This window comes from Neofelis nebulosa, chromosome 12 (assembly GCF_028018385.1).
Source record: "Neofelis nebulosa isolate mNeoNeb1 chromosome 12, mNeoNeb1.pri, whole genome shotgun sequence".
NCBI classification, from domain to species: Eukaryota; Metazoa; Chordata; class Mammalia; order Carnivora; family Felidae; genus Neofelis; species Neofelis nebulosa.
Window position 1 is genome coordinate 18640721 of NC_080793.1, and position 25890 is coordinate 18666610.

At 44.5% G+C, this 25890-nt stretch overlaps 1 protein-coding gene across 2 annotated transcripts in view; it reads right to left on the reverse strand.

Moving 5' to 3' along the window:
• Positions 1-227: 227 nt before the first annotated feature.
• PAPPA (pappalysin 1) overlaps positions 228-25890 on the reverse strand; it is a 244862-nt gene continuing 219199 nt past the window's right edge. The window contains exons 20-23 of one of the 2 annotated variants that reach the window (XR_009251453.1): positions 23794-23865; positions 18789-18887; positions 5791-5952; positions 228-2566 (exon numbers count right to left, since the gene is read on the reverse strand). Coding sequence is in view for 1 of the 2 variants with exons in the window: in XM_058694371.1 (XP_058550354.1) it covers positions 5845-5952; positions 18789-18887; positions 23794-23865 (279 nt within the window). In the remaining variant the exon portion in view is untranslated. Of the gene's footprint in view, positions 5953-18788; positions 18888-23793; positions 23866-25890 lie in introns of both variants that reach the window. The other variant, XM_058694371.1, reaches the window with a different exon arrangement.

The window sequence follows — 25890 nt, forward strand, 5'->3', positions numbered from 1 at the left end:
ATGTGAGCTTTTTTTTTAACATGTAAGAATGTTTTTCAGTTTTTGCATATGCAAAATGCAGATGTTTACAGGAATTTATTTGTGTAGAAGATTGGGTGTAGATCGAATTCAACCTCACGCAACCACTGATCTTCTCATTCAAGACCCTAGGGTTCTCTTGCACATGAGTGTGTGTGCATATGTGAGTCCTTTAGATTTCCACAACACACAGAAACCACACTGCTACATACTGAAGCATACAAGCTATTATATATTTTCATAATATAGAATTTTAAGGTATAGTAATCAACAGTGGCAAAATAATTCTGTCTTTGACATTATTTTTTTGTGTGTGAGATCCAACCTGTAATTGAGACCAGAGAAAACAGTATGGAAACACAAATCCACGAGAATAGGATAAAAATATCATGAACAGCAAAATATGTCTGAGTATTTAAAACCGTATAGAAAAAATAAATTAGATGAACAATTGTGTAAATATAAATTAAAAAAGATGACATTCTTAATAAATAAAGTTTACTATTTACAATTTTATATATTGCTGAAAGACTTAACTTAGATCCATAAAAACACATAAACAGGAAAAATAATAAAACCCAAAATAGGAGCAGCAAATTTATGCGCGTGAGGTACAGAAAAAGGATTGGAATTGTGTTTTGTTTTTGGTGTTTAGATTTTTTTTTTTTTTTTTTTACTTTTTTTATAGTAGTAGGCCAGTAGAATTCTCATGAGAACAGATTTTTAAGCACTTCAATGGAGAATCATTTTTGGTAGTTTCCAGAAGGTGCCAAACAGATTTCAACATCATAACAATTAGAAATACCCATAATAATTATAACAATAAAAAGGCATAATATGATACATAAATATGGAAGAGCAGTTTGTAATATGAATACATTTTCTCTAGACGAGATCACAGTTTTATTTTGTAAATATTACATTTAAGTATATATATACACACATATATGTACAACTATATATACATGTGCATATATATGTAAATTTATATTTATATATAATATCTTTATATAGATAGATATCTGCGGACAGGTTATTGATTATAGAGACCCAAGAAAGCAACTCAATAATTGTTCAAAATTCTCCTCACTGACTGCTGGTGTGTTTAAGAAGCCCCGAGTTGTTAGCACTCAGAATGCCATATCTTCTTTTAATGAACACTTGATGTGGAATTTTAAGTCTGAGAAGAAGATGAGATTTTAGTGACTCCCTTCCTCCATGAGGTTGGAAATGGCCCATGAGTCTTGACTAGACCACAGTAAACTGACTTTTACACTGTAAGATGTAATTGGCTTTTAATCAAATTCTAGAACTGGTAAAAGCCAGCACAGGGGAGGAGAAAATCCAATGTACCTAGGAGTGAAATATTCCCAAATACAAGCCTCTCTCTTAAGGTGGATTATAAAATCCAGGAGCTCCAGCTTTCTTCCTTGAACTATCACATGAGCACTCCCTGTCTTTCTTAAATGGCCAATGGGCCTGTGCATTCTTAAAAAGTAACCCATGGACTTTGTGTCTCTCACAGATTGCCACAGCCCCTTTAAAATCCTCAGGGCCTCACCATCCCCTGCCATCCCACTGTGAGGTAGGTAAGTAGTATCATCCCCATTTTGCAGCTGGAGAAACTGAGGCAAATGGAGAAGCTATCTGAGGACTTGTTCAAGATCACTGAGCAAACGGAAGCCTGGAGTCAAGAATTCCAGGTTCTTTCTCTAGAGACATAACCCCTCTCTCGGCTATTATACAAATCTTTTAAAGATCAAACCATTGGTAGGAATTTGGCAAAACGTAAATAAGTTACAAGAATAGGCTTTTATTCATTTGCTATTTAGTCTTTGCATTTGCTGATTGCTTGGTTGATTTTGTTTTGTTTCTCAAAAACCATGGGAAGTACCTGTCTGGTCATGTAGCAGCTTTTTTAGGAAAGTGGATCGTGCAGTGTGATTCTAAGTGCAGTCTTTATAAAGCCCAGTGCTCTACTGGTAAATACAAACATTTTATAACGTGAAAAGCACAACACACTATGTCCCCTTAATATTAGGTAAAACCAATTTCCAGCCCTCCCTACTCCCGGCTACCACTGATTGCCACCAAACAAATAGACAAAATGCTCCCCCGACAACGACAACTACATATCAAGGGGGAAGAGGTCTTATTCCTGGACCTACCACAATGTACAGAAAATAACAGCATTATAAGATCCCGCTTTATGTCTCCTGCTAGGGAAAATTTTTATGGTTGTGTCTACCTACTAGTCTGTAGAATAAACAGTTCCCTTTAGGAAGCACAAAAATAGGTTTTTTTTTAATTCTTATTTTTAATCATGCGTTTTATTTCCTTTTAATCTTTGTCTTCTATCAATCTCTGTACAGCTTTCTTACCGTCAATTTCTTTTTATTTTCCCACTTGAAGTAGTTCCAGAAAAAAAAACAAAAACAACCACAAAACATAAAACCTCAAAACTGTTCACTTGAATTTATGGTTTCCTTTCTTCCTTCCTTCCTTTTTCTTTCTTTTGTTCTTTTTCTTTTTAAAACACAGGTAAGACCTATAACAAATTGACAGTTACAACCAAGTTAAATTGAACCTGGAAGGGAGGTAGCTGAAATCTGTCTGAAAGAATTATTTTCAACAAATAGCATTTAAACATTGGCCAAGGTGGGAAAAAGGCCAAGAGAACCGTCTAGGCAGTGACTCAACATGCTGAAGCCCGGAGTAGCAGCGCATACCCTCCATCTTCAAAGCCCTATTTATTTATGATCGCTCCCTTTCTTAACACCCTAATTTAGCCACCAAAATGGACTTCCCAAGGACTATCTTCCCTTAAGAGGTGGTTGGCACAGACTATGGGGGTAATGCAAGTCCTCTGGGCATGCAGTTAGGGTTGTGGCTTGGAAAGGCTTCCCAAAACAGGGTTTGGAGAACTGTCTTCCTCATCTTTTCTTTCTTGCTGCCAACAGGCTAATACTTCTTCAACCCAGAACCCCCAACTGCTTTAGGGCCCCCGAGCTGCTGATAGACAACAGTGCTTCAGACCTGCCTCCTTGTGAGTACTCCATTATCCTAAGCAGGAAATGATCAAGGGGATAAGACCATGAGTTTATTCCCAGAAAGAAAATGAAGCCGTAAATCAGTGCCTCGCACAAATAGAACTGAGTCTCTAAGTTTTGAGAAGGGCCTCCCATGTGAGCATGAGGCTGGTCATCAGTGGGGCAGCCTATCTTGCCTAATATCATTGTGAGTAACAGGTTTGATTGATGGTAAGGAGAAGACTGGGTAGTTCTTTGCTCAACTCAATCTGTGAGTTTGAAGATAGAAGTCAGCCTCTAGGAAACTTTGCTCAGCTGGAGAGTATGGGCATAGACAGGGTGAGAGCGAAGGAAGAAAGACCACAAGGGTCAATTTAAGGGAAGCTGGTGAGGTTTTTCTGTGGTTCCTGCAACCCCACCATTAGTAATGGCACCTTTGGGTCTCCAAGACTTTTTGTACTACTTCCATGCATGATAAAGCAATTGGGAGGGCCCATACCATTACCTTTCTTAGTTCATATCTTGTCAGCTGACCACACATGCTGATAACTCAGCTAGGGCAAGAGAGGGGCTTTAGAAGTTGGCGAGAGTCCTAAGATACTGGAGGGAGTACAAAATGGGATCAAGTCTTCCGATTTTGAGGATGGTTTTGATAAGGATTGGCCCTGGTAACTATAGAAAATGATCTGAATATAAATGAGATGTGAGTTTGTAAGAAGGAAATATAAGGGATTTGAGTCTGTCCTTAACCATGGTGGCAGCTTCTCCATTCTGGAACCCAGTCTCAGAGTTTGGAACACAGAACAAGCCACACGAATCTAAGCACTGCATCATTTGTGGGCACCTGTGCAAAAAGCACCTTGATATATGTATATATTGGCTGACAGATGTCTTCTCAAGTGCTCTTGGTCAGCAGGTAATTGCTGTCAGGAGTAATACAGGAAGAAGGTTCCTGAAGTTATTTTTGGTCCCCATAGGAGAAAGGAGGATGACTGATTAACAATGACTGCCTCAGGTGCAGGAATGAGGAGTCAGCACACATGCCTGGGGTTTCCCATTCCTGTGCTAGACTTTGTTTTTGTTGGTTGCTTTCACTAGATTTGAGATGACATGATTTACAGCAATCTTTATGTGATACCCTCCTACTGCCTCATTTTCTCAGTTCCAGGTCTAGAAATTATGTCCAGCTTGACCATTCTCGCCACCTCTTTCCATATTAATTTCTTCCCATATTAATTCAAAAGCAGCGGACAACTGGTGGAAAACAGGCAAAGAGGACCCCAATGAGGTAGGGGCTTCCACATGCAATGGACTACCTCCCTCTCAACTTTTGGAGGCTGAACCTGGGTAAGAGGGAAGGGCGGACCAACCACAGGTGTGGATGGGAGTCCTGCCAGCTGGAAGACTATGTGAAGAACATGATGACCATGTTTGGTGGTTGGGGACTGACGCTGTGTGCTCTTTAGCTTCCCTCTGAGGGCCCTCGAGAACACAGCTCAGATTGATCATATCCAAGATGATTCTCTGTTCTAGAATGCTGCTCAGGGCAACCGTGAGGTCCTCAGCACCAGAGCCTGATCTAGCCTGGAGGGCCAGGAAGGCAGGGATAATAACTCAAGAGTCCCCACAATTCCAGCAGTCTCTGGATGGCCCCAACAGCACATTTAACACTGGTCCAGTTGATTATAAAATCTAACACTGGCTCAGACATTCTGGACTCTCAGTGAGGGTTTTAGTATCTCTAGTCCCTCTACTCCCTCCTAGGATGAGAAGCCCACCCATGGGGGATTTAACTTCTCACCAAGTGGGCCAATGAGGGTTTTTCTCTTGCGGAAGGGCTAAGAAGTGAGGAGCTGTGGGAAGATGTGGGTCACTCTTAAGGCAGACTGTTTGGTTGTGTGGGGTTTTTCCTAACCTAGTCCTACCATCTTGGGGGTACTCAATGTATAGGATAGAGCAGCAGGAAAAGTAGCAGCGAATGTGGTCCCAAGGCAAGATTTGGGGAATGGGTGGGTTCTGGAGGGATATTATGGCCTCAAGCAGGGGGCTGTTATAATACCTTGACACTGCAACCCTATGCCATTTCCAGCTTGGCCTTAACCCTGGAGTTGGGGTAAAATCCCCCCACGGCAGCAGAAGAATTAGGGGGCTTTGCATACCTTGGATTCTTTACCTCATCCTGGGTTCTACTTCCCTAGAAGTTAGGTGATCAGAGACCATTTCACTTCTAATCCCAAAGGACTGCACAACAGTGCATGCCTGACATGTTCCAAGCCTCAGAGTACAAGCTATCTTGACAACACTTGGTCTTAGCAGTTTCTGCAACTGTTTTTCTCCCAAGGACAGTATTGACTAGGAGCTTGGGAAAGGGAAGACTGAGTTTGTTCCCGTCTCTCTCCGCTCAGTCTCCAACACTGCCCTCACACAGATGTCTGTTGGGGTACGTATGCATGCATGTGTACTAACCACATATGTGCATACTCCTAACTGTATAACATGTTTCTTGCTGTGGCTGTGTGACAAATGATTTGAATTTTAGGCTCTGGGACAGCACACTTGTATATGCAATCCATCTAAGACTTTGGGATGGGATTCCATTCCATCCTTCAACATGGCGAGACTTGGTTCATGCGCCCCTACTATGAGTCCTTCCTGGGTGAAATTAAAGGCAGACCGGTTGGGTGCTAAGGATCCCTGGTGTGGGGAGGCCATTCCGTTGAGCAGCTGACTGTGAAATCAATACCAAAGGGATGCGGGTCCTGGCGCTGGGAATTCTTTATCAACTCCTTGTCCTTCCTTAGCCATGGCTGTATCCCCGGAGGTCTTTCCGGCTGTGTTCTTGGGCCTGGGGGTCCCGACAAGCACAGTCACCTTGTAGGTCACAGGACATAGGGAATGGGGTAACCTGCAGAGAGAAAAAGAGAAGAAGTGAGCCAGGTGGTTGGGTCTGATATAGTTTTCCAATGACTGAATTTGGTGGGGGAGGGGCAGCAGACTCAAGTTCAACTCATAGCTCTGTTTCTTGCTAGCCCTGCAATAACTTTTATCAAAATCATCACGGGTCATTGTAACAGCAGCTTCCATTTTCTTTTTTTTTTTTCTTTATTTATTTTGGGACAGAGAGAGACAGAGCATGAACGGGGGAGGGGCAGAGAGAGAGGGAGATACAGAATCGGAAACAGGCTCCAGGCTCCAAGCCATCAGCCCAGAGTCTGACGCGGGGCTCGAACTCACGGACCGCGAGATCGTGACCTGGCTGAAGTCAGACGCTTAACTGACTGCGCCACCCAGGCACCCCAGCAGCTTCCATTTTCAAGGGTATTTATTACAGGTCAGGCACTTTCTAAATAGGAAAACATCAAATCCTTTGACAACTCTGTAAGATGATGGGTACTAAAACAATCACCCTTTTACAGACAGGGAAACTGAGGCTCTCTGACAGGGGCAGGCATTTGCCCAAAGTGAAAAGTGACAGATCTGGTATTTAAAGTGGGAGAAGCTACTTTTCTCTGAGCCTCAGGTTCCCAGCTGGAGCACTGGTATCATTAAGCCCCACCTTACACTGTGAACGCTAAGGGCTGAATGAAATCATGGGTGAAAAACTGTAATGTAAAATGGTAATGTAACTGTAAATCCCAAATTTTGGTTGAAGGCTGTTGAGGAGATTTTGAGAAAGAAAAGCTGAGAGGTATACAACATGAGTTGTTATACACATGTAACAAAAGCTGTGAAAAAAATGTAAAAACTTTTCCATCCCTTCACATGCTCTGGGACCTTGATCTGGCTTTCCTTTCTAGAAACTGAAAGCGCGAATGTCTTCCCCGTGCAGCAGATGACCGGTCTTCCCAAAGGGCACAGTGCAAGCCCTGCTTGAGCCAGGCCCAGCCTGGGCTAACGCAAGAGGATTTCACCTCATTGCATCATGGTATTTGCATACAACTTTTCCCAGGGGGCCCCCATCTGCGCAGATGGGTGTAATAACCTCATTCGCCTCCTGCCTCGGCAGGGTCTCCAAGTGCTCACACAGTCTCAGGGAACATCTTTGTCCTCCTGGCTTGTGGATTCATTCTGTGTATCTAACTCTTCTCTCTGCCTCTTGGCCTGCCTTCCCTCCCTCCCTCTCAACCTCTTTCCATCCTGCAATTTTGCAGTGATTTAAAATGGAAGCTTGAAGTATAAGCCCCAGCCCTCTCATCTACTGGTGTGAGCTTGAGCATGTGACTTCTCTGAGCCTCAGTTAATTCATTCATTAAATGGGCATAATGAAAGCATATACCTCCTGAGGTTGTGATGAGGGATAAGGGAACTGATGAAAAACATAGCACAGTTCTTGGCATATGCTCAGTGCATCGATGGATTGATCCATCAATTGATAGATATCTCTCTCCCTCAGTGAGGCAGGAACCATGTCTGTTTTGTTCATTCTTGTTTTCTCAGAGCTTAAGCCATAGAATGAATGAATGTTCATTTCTCCACCTCTCTCTCTTTCATTGTACCCATGACTAGCACATCTCTGTTTCTCTTTTCAATTTAAATTCATAAGCATTCAGGGGTGCCTGGGTGGCTCAGTCGTTTGAGTGTTAGACTTCGTCTCAGGTCACGGTCTCATGGCTCATGAGTTCGCGCCCTGTGTTGGGCTCTCTGCTGTCAGCACAGGCTTGCTCTGGATCCTCTGTCTCCCTCTCTCTCTCCCCAACTAGTGCCTCTCTCTCACTTTTGAAAATAAACATTTAAAAAATTCATAAGCATTCACGAGAATGCTAAGCGTTCTCATAGATGCTTCTTCCACGCAGTGTCTTTCTGCTTACAACTACTTGGTGTTCCCTGTTCAGGACACTGACTACCTAGTTGTCATGCCTTTGTGAAGGCTGTGCCTTCTATTCTAGAATATCCTTCCACAGCCTCTAAACGACATAGAGGAAATTCTCCAGTCCAAGTGGGGAAACTGATGGTGGGGCCAAGTCCAAATCTAACAGCTGAGGTCAAATGGGGAGAGTACCATCATGGGAGCCAGGAGGTCTGGACTGGTCTCCTTGCTGGATTCACAGTCACTGAGCAATTTGGGGAAAATCCCTCCACTGCCATGACCCTCAGATTCTATATCCATAAAAGGGTGATTTTTAAAAAGACCGCACATTTCATACGGTTGTTAAGTCCAAACACAAATAAACATCCAGAAGCCCTAGCACATGGCCTCACACTCAGGAGATGCTTGTGCTGAATCAGATTTCCCACCAGCTCACATTTCACCATCGGTGACACCTTTGCTGCCTGTTGTCCCCTTCTCCCACCTCCCTGACTTCAGCGGCTTCTTTGTCCTCAACTCAACCCTTTCCTTTATCTAGTCTCTTCTCCTGTCCTTGCCACATGCTAACATTAGAATGATCCGGTTACCTCTAATGTCCTGTGCAGAGTTCTCCCTATAATTCTTTCTCACTGGGCTCTAGGACCCATTAGAGAGAGTCTCACATCTGATTTCTCTCTTAAAGAGAGAGAGAAAAAGCTTAAAAGAGAAAGAGCTTCCTGCTGTGTCTCACACAGGCAAAAATTGAACAGATCTCTTAGAATAAGACCCAAAGTCCTTACCATGAGTTCAAGGCCTTGCATGATCTGATCTCCACACACACTTCTTGGACCACCTCTGGCCCCTTTCTCTTCCTGACTCTTGGTGGCTTATTTATTTATTGGTTCCTCAAATACTACAATTGTTTTCCTACCTTTTTTTTTTTTTTTTGCCCATAATCCAAACTTTATGGAAAAAGTGACACCAAAGTACGAGATCACTGTTGTATACCTTACAAAATTAAACATAATTATTGGCAGATAACCTGGAATTACTGAACAGATAAGGCTTTCTGTAATAGAACACAAATTCAGAAGGTTGTGTGGATCATTAGCGTTGTTTTCTTCTAAATGAACCCTTTCTGTGACCTTTCCTCCTGTTGGCTGCGATGACACTGTCCAACAGCCTCCATAAGGGAACCACCATCTGAGCAAGTCTCTAGCCATCAACCTTCCTCTCTCCTCACTGCTCTTTCCTGGCCAGCTGCTCCTCCATTCTTCAGGTCTTTGTCTCAAGTCTCACCTCCTCCCTCATTGGTCTGACCAAAGATCGCATCGTCACCTCCATCTCATATCACGTCATCTCATTCTGAAATGCTTCTGTACTTGTACGCCAGCTCAGTCTGAGCAAGGACCATGTCTGTTGTTGACCTGAGTCTTTATACATCACATAACAGGCACTCAATGGACCCTTGAACGGAGGAACAAATGAATGCACGAATATGCACCCAGAACACAAGGCAGGGACCCTCTGCTGTTGCACTCACTCTCTATGTGAGTGTGTACATGTTACTTCCCTTCTCTGGGCTTCACTTTCCCTACCTGTACATTAAGATTTGATTCTAATGCTCTCTACCTTCCCATCTGTCTGAAAATCCTTCTCATCTGAGAAAGGCAGAAGGCAAAAGCCCTGGCCAGAAAGGATGCAGAAATTTAGGCTTTCTCCACAAACCCTGTCTTGCATGTTACCCTTTCTGCCATCCCCAGTTCTACTAGTTTGTCCATTTATCACCAGCTGGCAGGGCCCCGTCACCAGTTAGTTTCTCTAAGCCAGTGTGGCCACCCTGGTGAAGTGAGCACGGCATGGCCACTCCCTTTCCTCCCCAAGTCAGCCAGGGCAGTTTTGGCATTTTCCCAGAGAAACAAGTCTGGAAACTGAGGGAAGGAACCCCGATCAGAATAACAAAGTCTAGAAGGTTTGGCCTCAGGAGGCAGATCTGGAGCCTCCTTATCTTCACTGCATGCTTGTAAATACAGCTGCATTTACCAAGCCCTTGCTAGGAGTTTGGGAGGCAGACAACTTCAGGTGTGGGCTCCACCTAGGTGCCGCTTTTCCAGCAAGTCCTTGGCGCCCTGGGGACTTTATGTCCCCATCTGTAAGGCAAGGGTCCTTGGAAAGACCTCGCAGGGTTCTGGTGAGGAGTCCATAAAATAACCAGCTCGCAGAAGCCCTAGTGCAGAACAGACGTACAGCCTCTTGTTTCCTCCTCCCATCCTTCCTCTTGCATCTTAGCAAAGTGCCTGTTCAGAGCCTGCCTTGGGATCCTCTCTTGTCACAAGCATCCTCCGTGGCAAGTGGGAACAGAAGGGTAGAGACTATCCGCTCTACCCACTTCCCAGGTGTTCCCAGGTCTGACATGGGTCCCCCGCAGTGAACACCACTTTACACACACACACGCTACCAATTCCTGCGGCCCTTCCACATGCCGGATAATTCCTAATGTGCTGGCTAGTCCACACTGCACAATGCTGTGAGGCTGTCGCTATTAGCTACCCATCCTGTAGGTGAGAAAATAGAGGCTTCAGAAAGTTTAAAAGAAAACAAACTCACCCTGGGCCTCACTACCAATCAGTAACTAGACGGTGTAGGATTCTAAAGTCCACTCCAAACACTGAGAGCTTTTCAGCAGGTGAGAGTAAGAAGGCTCCTCCTTCACAACCTAGCCAGGCTGACTGCTGCTGTGTCTTTTGATAACCAATAGCCTTTTATCCCTTAGTATGTGCCTGCCTGAGTTAACCCAATGTGCGCTGTCTCACTCACTCCTCCCAGCAACCCTAATAAGGTAGCTATTCTTACCAGCCCCATTTTACATCTTAGAGGAAACGAAGATGCATAGGGGTGAGTCACTTGGCTGGCGGCTGGCCTGAAATCTGCATCCCTGTTTGTAACTTACCCCCCAGGAGGCAGGCGGAGCAGGAGTCAGGGTCCCCTTTTTATAGAGAAAGAAACTGAGACATGGAAAAAAGGGTCACATTCCTGGTAAAGTCAGCTCTGAACCCAATTCCCAGGTTTCCTGGGAAATTCCCCAAGCAGCTTCCTACCTTCTCCCCCAGATGGGCTCCCAAGAAAACCTACCACCCACAGCACAAACGCCATGGTGGCCAGTTTACATGTGGGATTCCCAGCACCGTGTGGCTAGGCTATCCCATAAATGGCTTGGCCACCCACTCTAGGATTCTGTCGACAAGCCCAGGTCAATGACCAAAGGCCATGAGTCTCTCCTTTTCTCCTCTGTACTGGAGATGGTGCTCAGGGACAGGGGTTTCTCCTTGGGGTGAGTTGCCCAGGATAACACCTCCACGTGTGTGTGTGTGTGTGTGTGTGTGTGTGCGTTTGAGTGGCTCAGGAATGCAGCCCAGGCAGATGCACCACAAGGTCCTGGCTGCAGGTCTCCTCTGAGGCTGGGAGACAGGCAGGGGCGGGATTGTGACTCAGACTCAACGGGGAGGTCACAAGCAGAGAGTGTGCAGTGTGGGGAGCAACACGCGTCCTATGCTGAACACCAGAACGCCTTGACTGCCCACATGCCCACCGTGGGAGCTTGGGCACATCACATCACCACTCTGAGTCTCAGGGACTTCACGGTGTCGACAGATGTAATGAGATCAAGTAGACCAAGGTGTGATGCAAGTACACGGACTCCCCGTAAGCTCTTTGGAGGCAGGATAGATACGTGCCTGGTACAGGGCATGGAGGAGTCAGTGAATACAGAGGCGTGTTTAAATGTGGATAAAGTGGTCATATGGATATGGGGAGAGAGAGTAAGGGAGAGAAAAGGGAATGAGACTTCGGTTTGATTCCTTATGCTGTTAGGCAAGTTATTTTCGTTTTGGGGGCTTCAGTTTCTCTGTCTGTAAAATGGAGGCAATGACAGGCCTGTCCATTAGAAGTATTTTGGATAAAGTATAAAATTCAAGTAAAGCACCTAGCATGGTATATGGGCATAAAACATGTGCTCAATACATGATGGTGATAATGAGGGTGACGGTAATAGCGATATTGGGGATGTTGCTGTTGATGGTGGTCATGATGATGTATGTTGACAATGGTTATGAGAATGGGAACTTTGAGGGACAGATGGGTCTGAATAGGATCAAACTAAAATAAGTATCTAATACTTACAACTCCTATCAGTCTACACTAACACCATGTATTAGGTGTTCTTGTGGACATAGTTCCTCGATAAGCCATTTACAGATGAAATGCATGTTTACTCAAAAAACAAAATAAAGTAGTGTCTGATTTCTCCACATGGAGAATTCAAAGCTCCATCCCAAACAGGGAAAATCATAACACTCCAGAAGCCAATGATTTGGTGGACGAGGAATTAGTATAGTCTCTTTAGTCATCTTCTTGTTATCTCTTACTAATCTTTCAAGGTAAACACATCTAGCCCCTCTTCCAAGAAGCCTTCTAGGATCCTCTAGACTAGTTCAATGCTTAGAATCATTGAACACTCCTTGGCTCTGTGGATAAGGTTCAGATTCCCTGGCTTGGTTTATAAAAGCCCATTCAAGGCTCATTTCTTACCTCTTACTACTTACATCCCCTCTCACCCTGTGCTCTAGCAACACTTAGGGAAATGTAGTTTCCTTAATATGCTCCCTTACATCTGGGCCTTTGCACAGACTGTGCCCTCTGCCACAAACACTGCCCTCACATCCTTGTCTCTGGTCCTCCCCCAACTCCTTTAACCTGGCTAAGATTTACTGTCCCTTTCATATCTCACCTTTGGTGTTGCCTTCTCCAGGGAGCTTTGTCAGCTTCCCTCACTTGCTCTGTCTCTGTTGGCACTTAATATACCCTAAATAAACTCAGCATGGTTGGGACTAGGTCCATCTTGTGGCCTAGAACAGTGTATGTCACATACATAGCAGGTGCTCACCAGTGGGGTACATCAGAACCAGGGATCCATCAGTGAGCAAATGGATGTATATTCTTGACCTCATGAAATGTTCATTTCATCAACAAGAGGGTACAGATTCCGAGACAGTAAATACATTTTATAGTATGTGCCAAGGTGATAAGGGTCTTAAACCAAAGAAAAAAAGTAGAATCCAAAGCAAATGGGTGTGTAAGGGATAGTGTAAGGTGGGTGGTCAGGGTGGGCCTCATTGAGAATTTGACACTTCAGCAAAGATTTGGAGGAGGTGAGGGAGTGAGTCATGTTGGATGAATGGAGAAGAATGTTCTCAGCCAACGAAGGAGCCAGTGACAAAGTCTGTAGGTAGAACGATGCCTGGCTGGATGGTGAGGAGTTCAGAGGGCTAGAGTCAAGTGAGAGAGACTACTGAGAGTAGGGAGTGAGGCCACAGAAGTAATGGGGGTAGGCAGAACACATAGGGCCTTATAGGCCATTGGAAGAACTGTGAAGGGCTTTGCACAGAGGAGTGATACCACAAGACTTGTTTTAGGAGGACCATTCTAGTTCCTAAGGAGAGATGTAAGACCCACTGATGGACATCACCAACTCTGCAACCCAATACCCAACCCTTTAGCATGGACCACTCAGCGAAGAAGGCTGCTGTCCATCTAATGATGTTTATTATCTTCTCATGTATTATAGAGTCACTAGCCTCCTTATATCAATGGGCTTCATTTTGGTATAATGTCCTTTCCTAAGAAACCACGTTGTTTTCACTTAGATTTAGCAAATCAATATGGCAACCCTATACTTAATGTCATCAGTTAGGCATGCCATCCTGTGCTGAGACCGGTTTCTGGGATTAATCTCTCCTTAATCTTTACTGGTCTCTGCCCCAAATAGCCCTCAGATTCTGACTCGATAGCCAAGTCCCTCAGGGAGCCATGTGGAAAAGCCCTAGACATGAATATAATCCAGATGTCAAGAGATAAAAAACCGAAGGTGAGACTGGCCTGCCCAGGGTCACAGAACTAAGTCACAGAACTGGGACTCCACCCCAACTTCCCAGACATCTTCCACAATTAGTCCCTTAGCAGCTGTCTGAAACATGACCATAACTAGTGTTCCAGGCCACCACGCCTTACAAAGCCTTGCTATGTTGAATAAGTTAAGGCTGTTTCCCCTTCTTCCCTTAAAGCTCCAACACATGCTTACTGAGAATGATTCCAATTATAAATGATTTTTTTTTTGTTTTGTTATGAGGGTAAATTACTGAAGCGACCGTTCTGGAAATCTGCTCTGTATTCGAGACTCCTCAAGGCTCCAAACAGGAAAATAATAAACTGACATGCTGAGAAGCTGAGTCCTGCCCCTTCCTGTCTGCCTTGCACTGCAGACAGGTGTCTGGATGGGAAACCGGTCACCCCTGTCAGACGGAGTTTCCTGCATAGTCTTGCTCTTGTCTGCCAGCTGGGCCCAGGTCACCCCACAAGGCAGATGTGGGGAACAACTGGTGTCTGGACAGACAGACAAAGGGAGGAAGGATGGAGGGAGCAGACTGACATTCTGGGCCATCTGACCAGGAGTCCCCAGACCTGGTGACTGGGAAGAGGGTTCGGTAGAGAGTTGGCTAGAAGGAAATGTGGGAGAAGATCCTGAATGCTTGCTTACCCATGGGCCTTAAGTTCATACCCAGGACAGCTCTCTAGGAGCACTAGGAAGGAAGAAGCCCACCTGCCAGGGGAAGGGGGGAAGCCTCAAGCTCATTACATCTAGATGTCCAGAACAGGGGTTAGAGGCAGATGCCTCACAGTCCAGACTTACGAGATTTGCATCTCAGTCCTACCACCTGCTGGCTGTGGGACCTTGGCCCTTCTCAGCCTCAGCTGCATTGTCTACAAGATGAGGATAACAAGACAACACCTACAATGGGGCTGCTGCATGATGAAATGAAATGACACGTGCAAAAACGATCACCACTATGCTTGGCAAATCATAAGCTCTCAAAAAATAGTAATGACGATTGTTTGGAGTAAGGAAATCCTGACTCTTACCCGCGGCTGTGTCACCTTGTAAAAGTGAGTTCACCCTCTCTGAGCTTCAACAGAGTCTATCTTATTGGGTATCTCAAAGGGAGATAATATGCAGAGACTCTAACCCTGACAAGGCACCATTAATGTGCACCGTTAATGGAATTACTGTAATTGAGGAAGGTGCATGAAGTAAGTTCCTGAATGCTAGGCTGGGTGCTTGTGGGCAGGGAACTCCCCACGATGGGTGGCTGGGGCCAAGAGTTCAGGTAGGAATGAAACAAGGCCACCAGTAAGGGGCAGGGAATGAGAGGAAGGAAGCCAGCCTCTGGCCCCTCTCCTGCCATCAGAGGCTTCCTGCTGTGGAAGCCGGAGACAGAAACCAGGACTTTTTTCCACTCAGAGGAAACTGCTGTCTGGGACGTCAGGGATGGCTGGCAAGGCTGGGAGCCTCGATGACTCCCCACCCTGTCTTCACTGCTGGGAAGGGCTGCTTTCACCTTGGCCAAGGGGAGGAGTCCCACGTCCAAGGTTCCCTGGCAGTCGGGGTTCATGGTGAATTGTCTCCAACAAGAACTGGGATGGTCACGCTCATGCGCACTGAGGACTCAGCCCCATGCAGGAGCAAGAGTTGGGCTCGTGAGTCAGGGAGAACTGGGTTCGAATTTGGGCCTCGGCAGTTGTGGCCAAGTGACCTCAAGCAAAAGTCCTGTTGGTGCTTGGGGCCCAAACTGCTTCACCTGTGCAGCAGAGGTAATAGTGACCTGTCAGAGCTGACATGGGGATTAAAGAAGGTCACAGAGGACACGTGTCTGGCAGGATGTCTGACAGAGGGGACAGTTCACTTAGGGGTATCTTTTTCATCCTCTGTTTCTCCACCTGCTGTCTCTAGAACCCAGTCTACTGCAGGAAGCAGAGTTGGGTGTGTACGAGAGAGTGTTAATGCATTCAAGAAGCTGGAGTTTACTCAGAAGTTAAATTGGGGAATTTAAATTGTAGGAAGTGTGAGTTTAATTTGAGACACACTTCTCCTCCAGACGTCAGACTTCCAGGAATCCCCAATGTGAAGAAAGCACCAAACGCTGCGAACAAGGAACAACTACGGCAAAGCCGTGTGCGCCAGAAGAGAAGGTCAGGCTCTGTAACCCATGCTCCCCACATGGTTCTTACAGCCCTCTCCATCCTGTCTTCCACCACTGCTCACCTCCTCCAGGAGAGCTGCTCATTCTCCAGGGCTCCATGTAAATGTCACCTCCAAAGCAGCTTTCTCCCACCTTCACGCTGCTCTCCAAAAGATCCTGCACCTGTCCTTTACTGCCCTTGCACAAAAGCACTACGAGGTGTGGTTGTATACCTCACTGCTTAACACCTGGCTCCCTTAATAGACTGTGCGCTTCACAATGGCAGGTGTCAGTCTATCTGGACTCTGGAAAGTGCACACAGTCCGGTACAGTGCTGGGCCCACACAAATGCTCAAGGAACATGTGTCTCACTGAACGAAGGAAACTTGGCCGACAAGAAGGATCACCAGTTTAAAGAAAGGGATCTTTTAACACAAAAGGCCAAAATTACATACATAACGTGGGTGGAAAAGCAATGACTATGAAGCATATGCAGAACTGCCAAAGAACGGACTCTGGGTCTCTCACTAAAGAGGCAGCACTCACCTAAGGGCCCTGATGTCTGAAATTGTTGCACCCGAACCCAGTATAGGAATAGAGAGCCAAAGTGGCCATATGGTGTACATGCATATATTTTTGCAAGTGACTGTAATAATTTGGAATCTGCACCTGAACCCCAGTCTCATGACTTCATGTTCCTACCATGCACTCTGTAGAAACAGCAATCCATTTAAGGAAGTTTCCCAATAAAAATAAATTAGTTTTTTTTTAATGTTTTTGTATATAAGTTATAGTTGGTAGGAAAATTCTTTTAATCGGAGCTGCTCTTAACTCCAGCTGATGGTGTCACATGAATGATGTGTCATAATTCTACACAAACTTCTATTTAAAACACAAACTTCATTGTCCATTCACTTTCGCAAATGGCTCATTCCAAGGAGTGAAACTGACACTATTGTATGCTATTCATTTGGCAATATGTATCGAGAGCCTTATAAATGCTCGCACCTCTTATCCTAGTCCTTTCAATTCTAAAAATCAATTGTGAAGGAATAATAAGAGCTAGAAAAATATTTACCTGCAAATATATTCACAAGCATCATTATTTATCGTTGTGAGAAACTAAACCCAAGAGTTAAAAATAATAGCCAGAGGGGAATGGTTACACAAATTACAATACATCACAACCCTGTGATAAATAATAATAGAGGAAAAACTATGGCTGGGAAATTTGTAATAATGTCAGACCATATTCTTACGTGTAAGATTTCCTGTGCTAAGTAAAAACAAAACAAGATTGCAAGCTGGAAATGCAGTGACATATACATAGGCACAAATACCCACACACTTAAACACACACACAAAATACTCCAGAAGGAAAGCAATGGCTGTTTTGGGTTGTAAGATCAGCAGTGATGGTGGTGTTCTACTTTCTGGATTTTCCAAAAAGTAGAATATGTATTGTTTCGTACCCGGGAGAAAAATAAAATTCACTTTCTACTAATGAATAGAAATGAGTGAATAAATACAAAACAAATTCATTCATAGAAAATTCATTAATAGACAATGAATTTTATTCAACTGTATTCGGGCAGAAAGTGTTTACCTTCAGTGTTTAAAACAGAAAAGAAGGGCAGGCATCCTGAAATGTTGCCCATACAAGACTGGCTGATCCCAGAGAGCCCTAGCAGTCCTAGTCATCAACCAAAAAATGGAGTTTGAGTGTGTTCCTTGGGTCTTACCCTGTCTATCCGTGCATTCTAGGGTCAGAGCATCATTCTTAAAGGAACTAATTCTTTTAAGGATGGTACAATATAAAGGTATTTAAGTAGCAAGCCAGGAGCCTTGCTCTGTGTCTATCACTCCCTCTGCCACCATAGACAAATCATTCCTCCTCTATGGGCCTCAGTGCCCCATTATGAAATGAAAAGTTTGGACCACATGATCACAGACACCTCGTCAGCTAAGACTGACTGACCCGTCTTAGGAACAAAGTTCTCCCTCCTTTAAAGAGAGAGAGATGAGCTCAAATGATTTTTTGGCTCAGAGTATTGATGAATATAAAAACAGAAATAGCTTCCCATGAACATATTCATCACAAGAGTGCTCTCAACTTGGGTTGCCCTGGTGGACCCACCTCTTCCCCAGCGCTCATCAGGAAGAAAGTGGAGGTGGCCACTCTTCTGTGACTGGTAGATACACGTGATAGTCAAATATTCAGGTTTTACTACAAACACTTGAATCACTCCTATTACATCTTAATATGCCAAGGAAGAAAATCACAACCAAGACCACCCCTGCTAATTTTATAAAAATTAGATGTGAGAAACAAGAGATTACAGAATAATCAAAGGCTATGACTTACCTTGGTAGAAATGTCCCATCTTCTCTCTTCCCCTAGACTTTAGCCATACAGCCTAAAAATGCAACTTCTCTCTAGGATTTTACATGCCCCAGGAATTCTTTTCCTGGCCACCTCCCTGATCCTTCTCTTTATCTCTCAAGTTTCAGCTTCCATGCTGATCCCTCTGTAGAGCCTTCTCCAACCCCTGGCCTGGGGCCTCAAAGTGCTCTATCCTCCTCATCCCAAAGTATTGATGACTCTTGTATCTGTCTGCTTCCATACCTGCCTCTAAGCTTTGAGGGTGAGGAACCACATCTGCAAAGATCATCCATGAACCTTCCCACCTAGCTCAAGGCCCAGCACATGACATTAGTTCAACTACTGCCTAAAAGAATAAAAAAAAAAATACAGTACAGTACAGTACAGTACAGCTTGTGAGCAAGTGCTGACACAACTGAGGCACTAGGTTAGCCAGCATGTAGGGTGATCCTGGCTGGGAAGCTGGGCAGGCCTGCAGGAGGCGGTGCCCAGGGGCCTACCTTTTTGGTCTTCACCGTAGAGGCACAGCAGTCCCCACCATCGTAGTTGCAGAAAGCCCGGTTGTTGATGGCATCACAGTAATTGTCTCCCATGAAGGGCTACAAAGGGGGAGAGAGGCAGAAGGGAAGGAGGCCTGTTAGCATCCTGAGTGGGTGAGCGATGGCCCTGCGGTTGTCTAGCTATCTGTCAACCTTTTAAAAACCTCTGCAGACAGCCTACCTGGCTTCAAGTCTCAACACCCTCTTAGACCAGTTATCGCTTCTACCATTTTTAAAGACTTATCTAGCTGAGTTTTCCCCAACTAAATTATGGTTACGCTGGTGGACACACTTGTAGTAGTATGCAAAGCCACAGGATAGATCACTTACATCTTTCCAAAGCAGGACTCATTTTACTTCACGAAAAGATTAGAAAATTTGAGCACCTTCCCCCTACTTTTCTTAGTAGTAGGTAATTAGACACACAATTTATAATAAAATATAAGCTGAATGCAATCTACCCAGAATTATAAAGATCAAAAGTAAGAATTCATAGGAATTTGGCACAATTGTCCGTATGTGATTGTGGGCTCCTTCTCCTCTAGCACTGGAGTACAGATGTACTTAACGTCACGTGCTTTATGTGTTTGTTGTCTTTGTTCTCCAAATAACATGTGAGGTAAGCTTTGCTCTTCCCTCTTTTCAGATGATTCTGAGGCTCAGAGCAAGAAAAGTGCCCAGCCAAGATCACACTGGCAGGGCAGAGCAGTGATTTAAATCTAAGTTGGCTTCATATTTTTTTCTTTGCCATTCTAGCCTATATCTAGCACATACTGATTTGTTGCTTTTCTTCCCTGTGCTCCTCCAACTCTGTGGTGCTACAAAAATCAGGAAAAGATGACAGAGTTAAGTCATTACTGATCTGAACCCAGGGAAATCTTACAGGAAAGTCAGGAGTATCTGCAAACCCCCTAACACTTTTTTATTCCCCATCTGAGCACTTAGCCACTGTTTTCTGTTTATGAACATGTAGCTGGTGTAAGACTGTGAGCTCATTGAAGATGTGGGCAACATCCAGTTCATCTTTGTCTCCCTATCGCCTGTTTTAATGCTGGGCACAACTTTGGCTCTTAGAGATGTTTATGAAATTGAATAGATTGCATTGGCATAGTGGAAATGCAGGTTTGGAAAATCTGGGCTCTAGTCTAACAAACCCCAGTGAACTGGAGGGGTTACTTGGTGATTTTGGTTAACTGGGTTATCTTCACTGGGTCTCAAGACTCCTAGCACAATGAAATAGGGAGGTAGGCTAGGTCCACTGATTTCTCAAAACAATAAGCATACCCCTTGCCCCATCAAAAACAATACCATATGACCCTTTACTATAGAAAGCAGTTGAAAGCAAAAACACTCTAATTAAAGTTTAGGATGGGTGCTCTAATGCTCAGTGACTCACTGATGGGAAAGGTGTCATCAGTTGGCTAAGGCCATTGCATCTCAACACAACCCCTCTGATCCAGTGGTCTCTCCTTTGCATCCTGACTGTTATGGGGAGAACTGAGCTCCACAAAGAGTCACCCCCACCCCCGTGGCATCCCTGGCTTTTGCATCTCTGCCCCAAATTCACAGAGCCTTTGCGCCCCCAACTCATGATGCCAAATTCCATTTCCTCACTATCCTGTTAGGGTCTAAAAGCATCTTAGCAAGACAGAACCAAGAACAGGCAAGAGCTGTTCTCAGATGTATGTGTGCACAGGTGCATGGCTATGAAAACAAGTGTGGCTCTGCTGTGCACCTGCCGTAATGAACACATTACCACATTCATATTTGAGCTGAGAGGCACAAACAACAAAGGATAAGCCCTTGGTTCTTCTCTGTGCCTTAGGAGACCTGCCTATGGGCTCTGATCTTTAGGGTCTTTCTTATATCAAATACATGAAGGAAGGAAACCTAATGCACCTTCCTTAGAATAAAAGGAACTGGTTTGGTAAAGGAATAGCTAGAAAAGAAGAAGAAAAAATAAATGAAACTGGTTCTTTTAATTATTGTTGTTGTTGTTGTTGTTGTTATCATTTAGCCCCTGAAAAAATCTCCAGTCTCATCACTAGCTGTGTGTCCTTTCCTGCGGCACATCCATGCATCTGTCCACCCATCTACACGTCCATCTTGTATTTAATCATATTTACTGAATGCTTACGATGTGTGATACACTATGCTAAAGAAAAAGACATAATAGTGAGTCAATATAGATCGAGCTCCTACTCCTCCAGACCTTACACTTCAGTGAGCAGGCAAGCTTTAATCAAATAATCACACATCTAATTGGCCAATTTCAACTCTGATAAGACCTATGGAGGAAAGGTACGTGATGTTGTTAAAGAGGACTGAACCTAATCAGAGAGCTCTGTGAAGGTGTCCCTAAGGAAATGACGTTTTGGCTGGGATCCGAAGACATGCAGGGGTTAATTAGATGAGCGTGGAGAAGGGAGACTTTCTAGAGACAGCAAATAACATGTGAAACACTTCACTACTTAGAGATTTTTTTTTCCATCGCTGGTATTTCTCATGGCTACTACTATTACTAATATGTTCAGGTGAGGAATTGAACCTTCAGGATCTAGTTCAAACCTCATCCCTCCAAAATGCCTTCTCTAATTCCCCCCGGATATTCTGTGTTTCTACAGCTTCTTGTACTTGTTTTGGATACAGCCCTTGGTACATCTTTAAGAATTCTCTCTTTGTCTATCTCCTTTACTACACTATGAGTTCCTGATGGATGGGAATGTGTGTCATTTATTTTTGCATCCTAAATTTTCTAGCAAAACGTGTGGCAATTTGAGCAAAACTGTATCAAATATACATTCCTTACATGTTTAGTGAGTAAAACCTCAGGAACGGATACACGGATGGACAAGGGGCAAGGAGATACCACAGATGAGTCAGGAAGAGCATAGTTACTATTTTCACTTGACTAAGATCATGGTGTTCCCAGAATGCAGAGTAGTGCTGGGCACGTAACAGGCATCAGTGAAGCTCTGACGCATGAGTGAGTGAATGACCACTTTGGATACGGTGGGGGCAGAGGGGTGGGTAGAGGGCTCATGAGTCTCAAAACCCTTTCTCAGTCTTGGCTACCTCTAGACACTCCAGGTTGATGGCTCCTTCCTGGGCCCAGGATTTGTATCTCTTCCAGGCATTGTTTTCAGCCCCAGGTAAGAGGCAAACTATTAGCTCTAAGCTGAGGAGTAAAGGAGAGGAGGAGCACCTACAAGGGCAAAGGCGATAAGCATCATTGGCAGTGCTCGGAGCCTGACAGGTGAGGGTCTCCTAGGCCCCAGTGCTGAGTCAAAGGAGGGATCGAATTCTGCTGTCACACTGGCTGCCGAGACCGCCAACTCAGCAGAACAAGTGCCCAGGTAATCCAAGCTTCCTTTTCGCAAAGCACTGGACCAATCCAGAGAGATGGAAGGAAGCAACAGCCACAGGGCCTGGGCCTTGGCCTTGATTTTGCCATTCCTGGCTGAATCTTGGAAGAATGGAGGTTCTTAAAGACTTCAGTGTCAAGTGCCCTGAGAAGATGCTATAGGGAGCTCCTAACCAATGCACAGAAACAAAAGTGTGACCCAGGGACTGTCCTGTGACACTTGCAGTTCCGAGGTGTTTCATGGGTGGGAGGGGCCTAGTGGAGGAGAAAAAGCACTGGGCTGGAGTCAGGAGACCCAGGTTCATGCTTTGGTTCTGTGGCTTTTATGCTGTGCAACTTTGGGCAGTCCATCCCCTCTCTGACCCTCATTTTCCACTCCATATAAGCATTGAGTAGATCACACTAAATTAGATCATACTAAGAACCCTTCCAGTTTTGGCATTCCATCAAATTTTAGATTTGGCTACTATCTAGGTCCCAGTTTCCTCATCTTTAAAATAAAAAATCAGGTTTAGATCATCTAGAAGAGCATTTCTGGCTCTGACATTCTAAGAATTTCATCAAATACAAAGTTTTCTATGGGGCACCTGGATGACTCAGTCACTTAAGTGTCCAACTCTTGATTTCAGCTCGGGTCATGATCTCAAGGTTCGTGGTTCCCGAGTTCCAGTCCTGGGTTGGGCTCCACACTGGGCGTGGAGACTGCTTGGGATTCTCTCTCCCCATTTCTCTCTACCCTTCCCATTCTCTCTCTCAAAATAAATATATAAATTTTAAAAAAACCCACAAAGTTTTCTAAAGCACAATATAGTCCTTTTCACCTGCATTTTCCTGAGTGGGCTCTGGGGGCACCGCAGATAAGTGTTCATCCACCCGGATGGAATTTGGGGCCTCCTTTTCACTTTCAGCTGAGAAGAACCACAAAGGACTTGGGGTCCACAGAAATATCTCTTAGTTCCATAGACAGTGCCCCCTTAAGAATACACATGACATCCTAAGTACCCTGTCCCTCCCTAGGTTTGTCACTGAGACAGAGACAGATCATCATTTCAAACTCCAGGGAACAGTTCAACTGCGAAGTCAGAGAGGATTTTCCGCTTTCAGCCTATGGTCGGGTCTAAGATGTCCATATTAATTCTGGGGTCGAAGAATAAGTGAATGACAAACATGTAGCAAAAGGAAGTGATCTTTTAGTAATGGTCAGCAGTAAAGTAGGAATTAGAAAGAAAAAAAATGCTTCCTGTGGTTCTGTAAAGGTTAAATGTGATAATCTGGGTAATGTGCCTGGCATATTAAAGATGCAAAATCAATATGGCCTCCTTCCCTTTTACAGATGCAGTATTATGTTGAATACAGGCTTAGGAAGCAGCAAAACCTGGCTTGGAATCGCAATTCTGTTATCCATTAAATGTATTTTTGAGTATGTTTGTTGAACTGTGCCTCAGTTCCACCATCTGTAAAATCGGATTGCTCATCTCTGTCCAAGAAGTCTATTAAAAAGGATAGTTACAGCACTTAGTAGGTACAGCAAATGACAGCCATGATTAATATACAATAATAATGATGATGATAACAACAGCAGGATCATTTTTAGGGACTCACCTCACAGCCTTTGACACAATGAATCAGAGCAGGGTGAGGATACCACTTGAGACCAGCCGTGCAGACAACTCTCTGCAGAGAGAGGGAGAGAGCGGTCAGATGGGTTTGAGGCTGGAAGGAAGTCATCTCTTCAGTGATCTCACATTCAACCACCCCACCTCTTCTTGGATCTTCCAAGCCCTGATTTCACCCTGGCATTTAGATGAATAATTTGCCCAGGTACTTGTAAATAACAGGAATCATAAGGTCACAATAATATGTGTTTGCTGTGGGTGTCATGATTCTGTATTTCCCAGGCAGGAATAGGGGCTGGAGAGAAACAGAATTGGGAGGATGAAGACGCGATTAGAAAGGCCCTTCAGGAAATTCTTGGCTGGTGGAGGGAGGGTGGAGGGAGGAAGCGGATGAGGCAGAGTGGATATCCGGCTCTAGCAGGAAGATGGGAGAGCAGTGTGGAGCAGGGTTTCCCAAAGCACGTGCTGAGGACCATCTTCATCAGGGGCACTGTGGGAGCACATTAAGGAGGCAGATTTTTCAGAGCTGCTTTGGATCTAATGAATCCAAACCTCCAGGGCCAGGGCCTGGGACTCCACATTTTAAAAACAAGCCTGCCAGATGGTTCTGATATATACTACAGTTTGAGAGCAGTGGGCTGGTTCAGAACCCTTGGAGACACAGAGAACCCTCCCTGCCTCCACCTGCCGCCATGCCATATGGGCCCGCTCACAATCCCCTGACATTGTCCGTACTCCCACACCCCTGTGACTTTGTTCTGGCTGTTCTCCTTCACTGAAATGCCCTTCCCCATCTTGCCTCCTGGAGAATCTTCAGTTATCTTTTAAACTGCTGCTCAGGACTTACTTCCTCTGTGGTGCCTTCCCCAACCCCCTCAGAGCTTATAGGTATGCATATATGCATTTATTTATAGCCTCCTTTAATAATAATAAGTATTACTATGACAATGACAACTAAAATATATTGAGTACATTCGTATTAATTACCTTATGCATTATCTTATTTATTACTCGTCATGAGGTGAGGTGGGCATCAATCTCGGGTCATAAGGAGAATAAATTCCCCTGGCTGCATAACTGTTTAGTGAAGAAACTGGGATTTGGAAGCAAGCACTTGTTTTGGAAATTATTTAAGGTAGCTCGTAACATAAAACCCAATAGGAGGATAATTCTTAAAGGAGGTGAAAAAAGAAAGCTAAAACTAGAAAGGTAAATAACATTAGGAATGGGGCTAACATAATGATCCCAGAAGCTCCTTTCTCTATTCTGCCATAGATGCCTTACATTTCACGCCAAAATTACAATGATTTCTGTAAAAAATGAAATAAAAATAACCTGGAGGCAATGCTCAGATTTGCAACGAGAGGTAATTGTGTGAGGGACCAGCCATGGAAGTCTATATGATAAGGGCTCGCTCTCCTGGATGGGTGCCAGTTGATTAATTTTAGTTAAGAAATGAACAGTCAAATGGGCCAGAATACAGAAAACCATGTGACTAACCCATTTTTCTCCATGAAGGCAGACCTTTGTGGGAACCCAACTGGAACTAGGTTTCTTGGTGAGCTTGGAACAAAGGGAATCACATGACTCCAAGATCTGGCTAAGACTGGGTTGGTGCCTTTCTTCCCTAACACACATCATCTCTGGTTCACCCTTGGATCGTGGAACATGGCGTCTGGCACATGGAGGATGCCCACAAAATATTTTTGCTATAAATGAATGGCTACATCTCAAAATCGAGATGATTTTATCAATAGGCTGTATTTTGTTTACTTGGCTTCCTCTCTTCTAGAGTATCAGAAGAGCCCTTACAAAGCCTACCACAGTGTTTAGTTTACAGGACCAGTTTAGTGTAGGTGGAATTAAATTAAGGTCTTGGACAAACAACGTAACTTGAGGATGTGACCATCAATCATGCAAGGTGAAGTCTACTACGTAGTCCCCTACTGCCCCTACTGTCCCTGTCTACCTTCTCCCATTACACCTAGAAAAGGTGATATATGGGAAGGACATTGGGCTTTGAGGTAAGTCAGATGTGGATGCAATTCAACTTGAATTTGCTTTAATTTCCACTCTGAGGCTT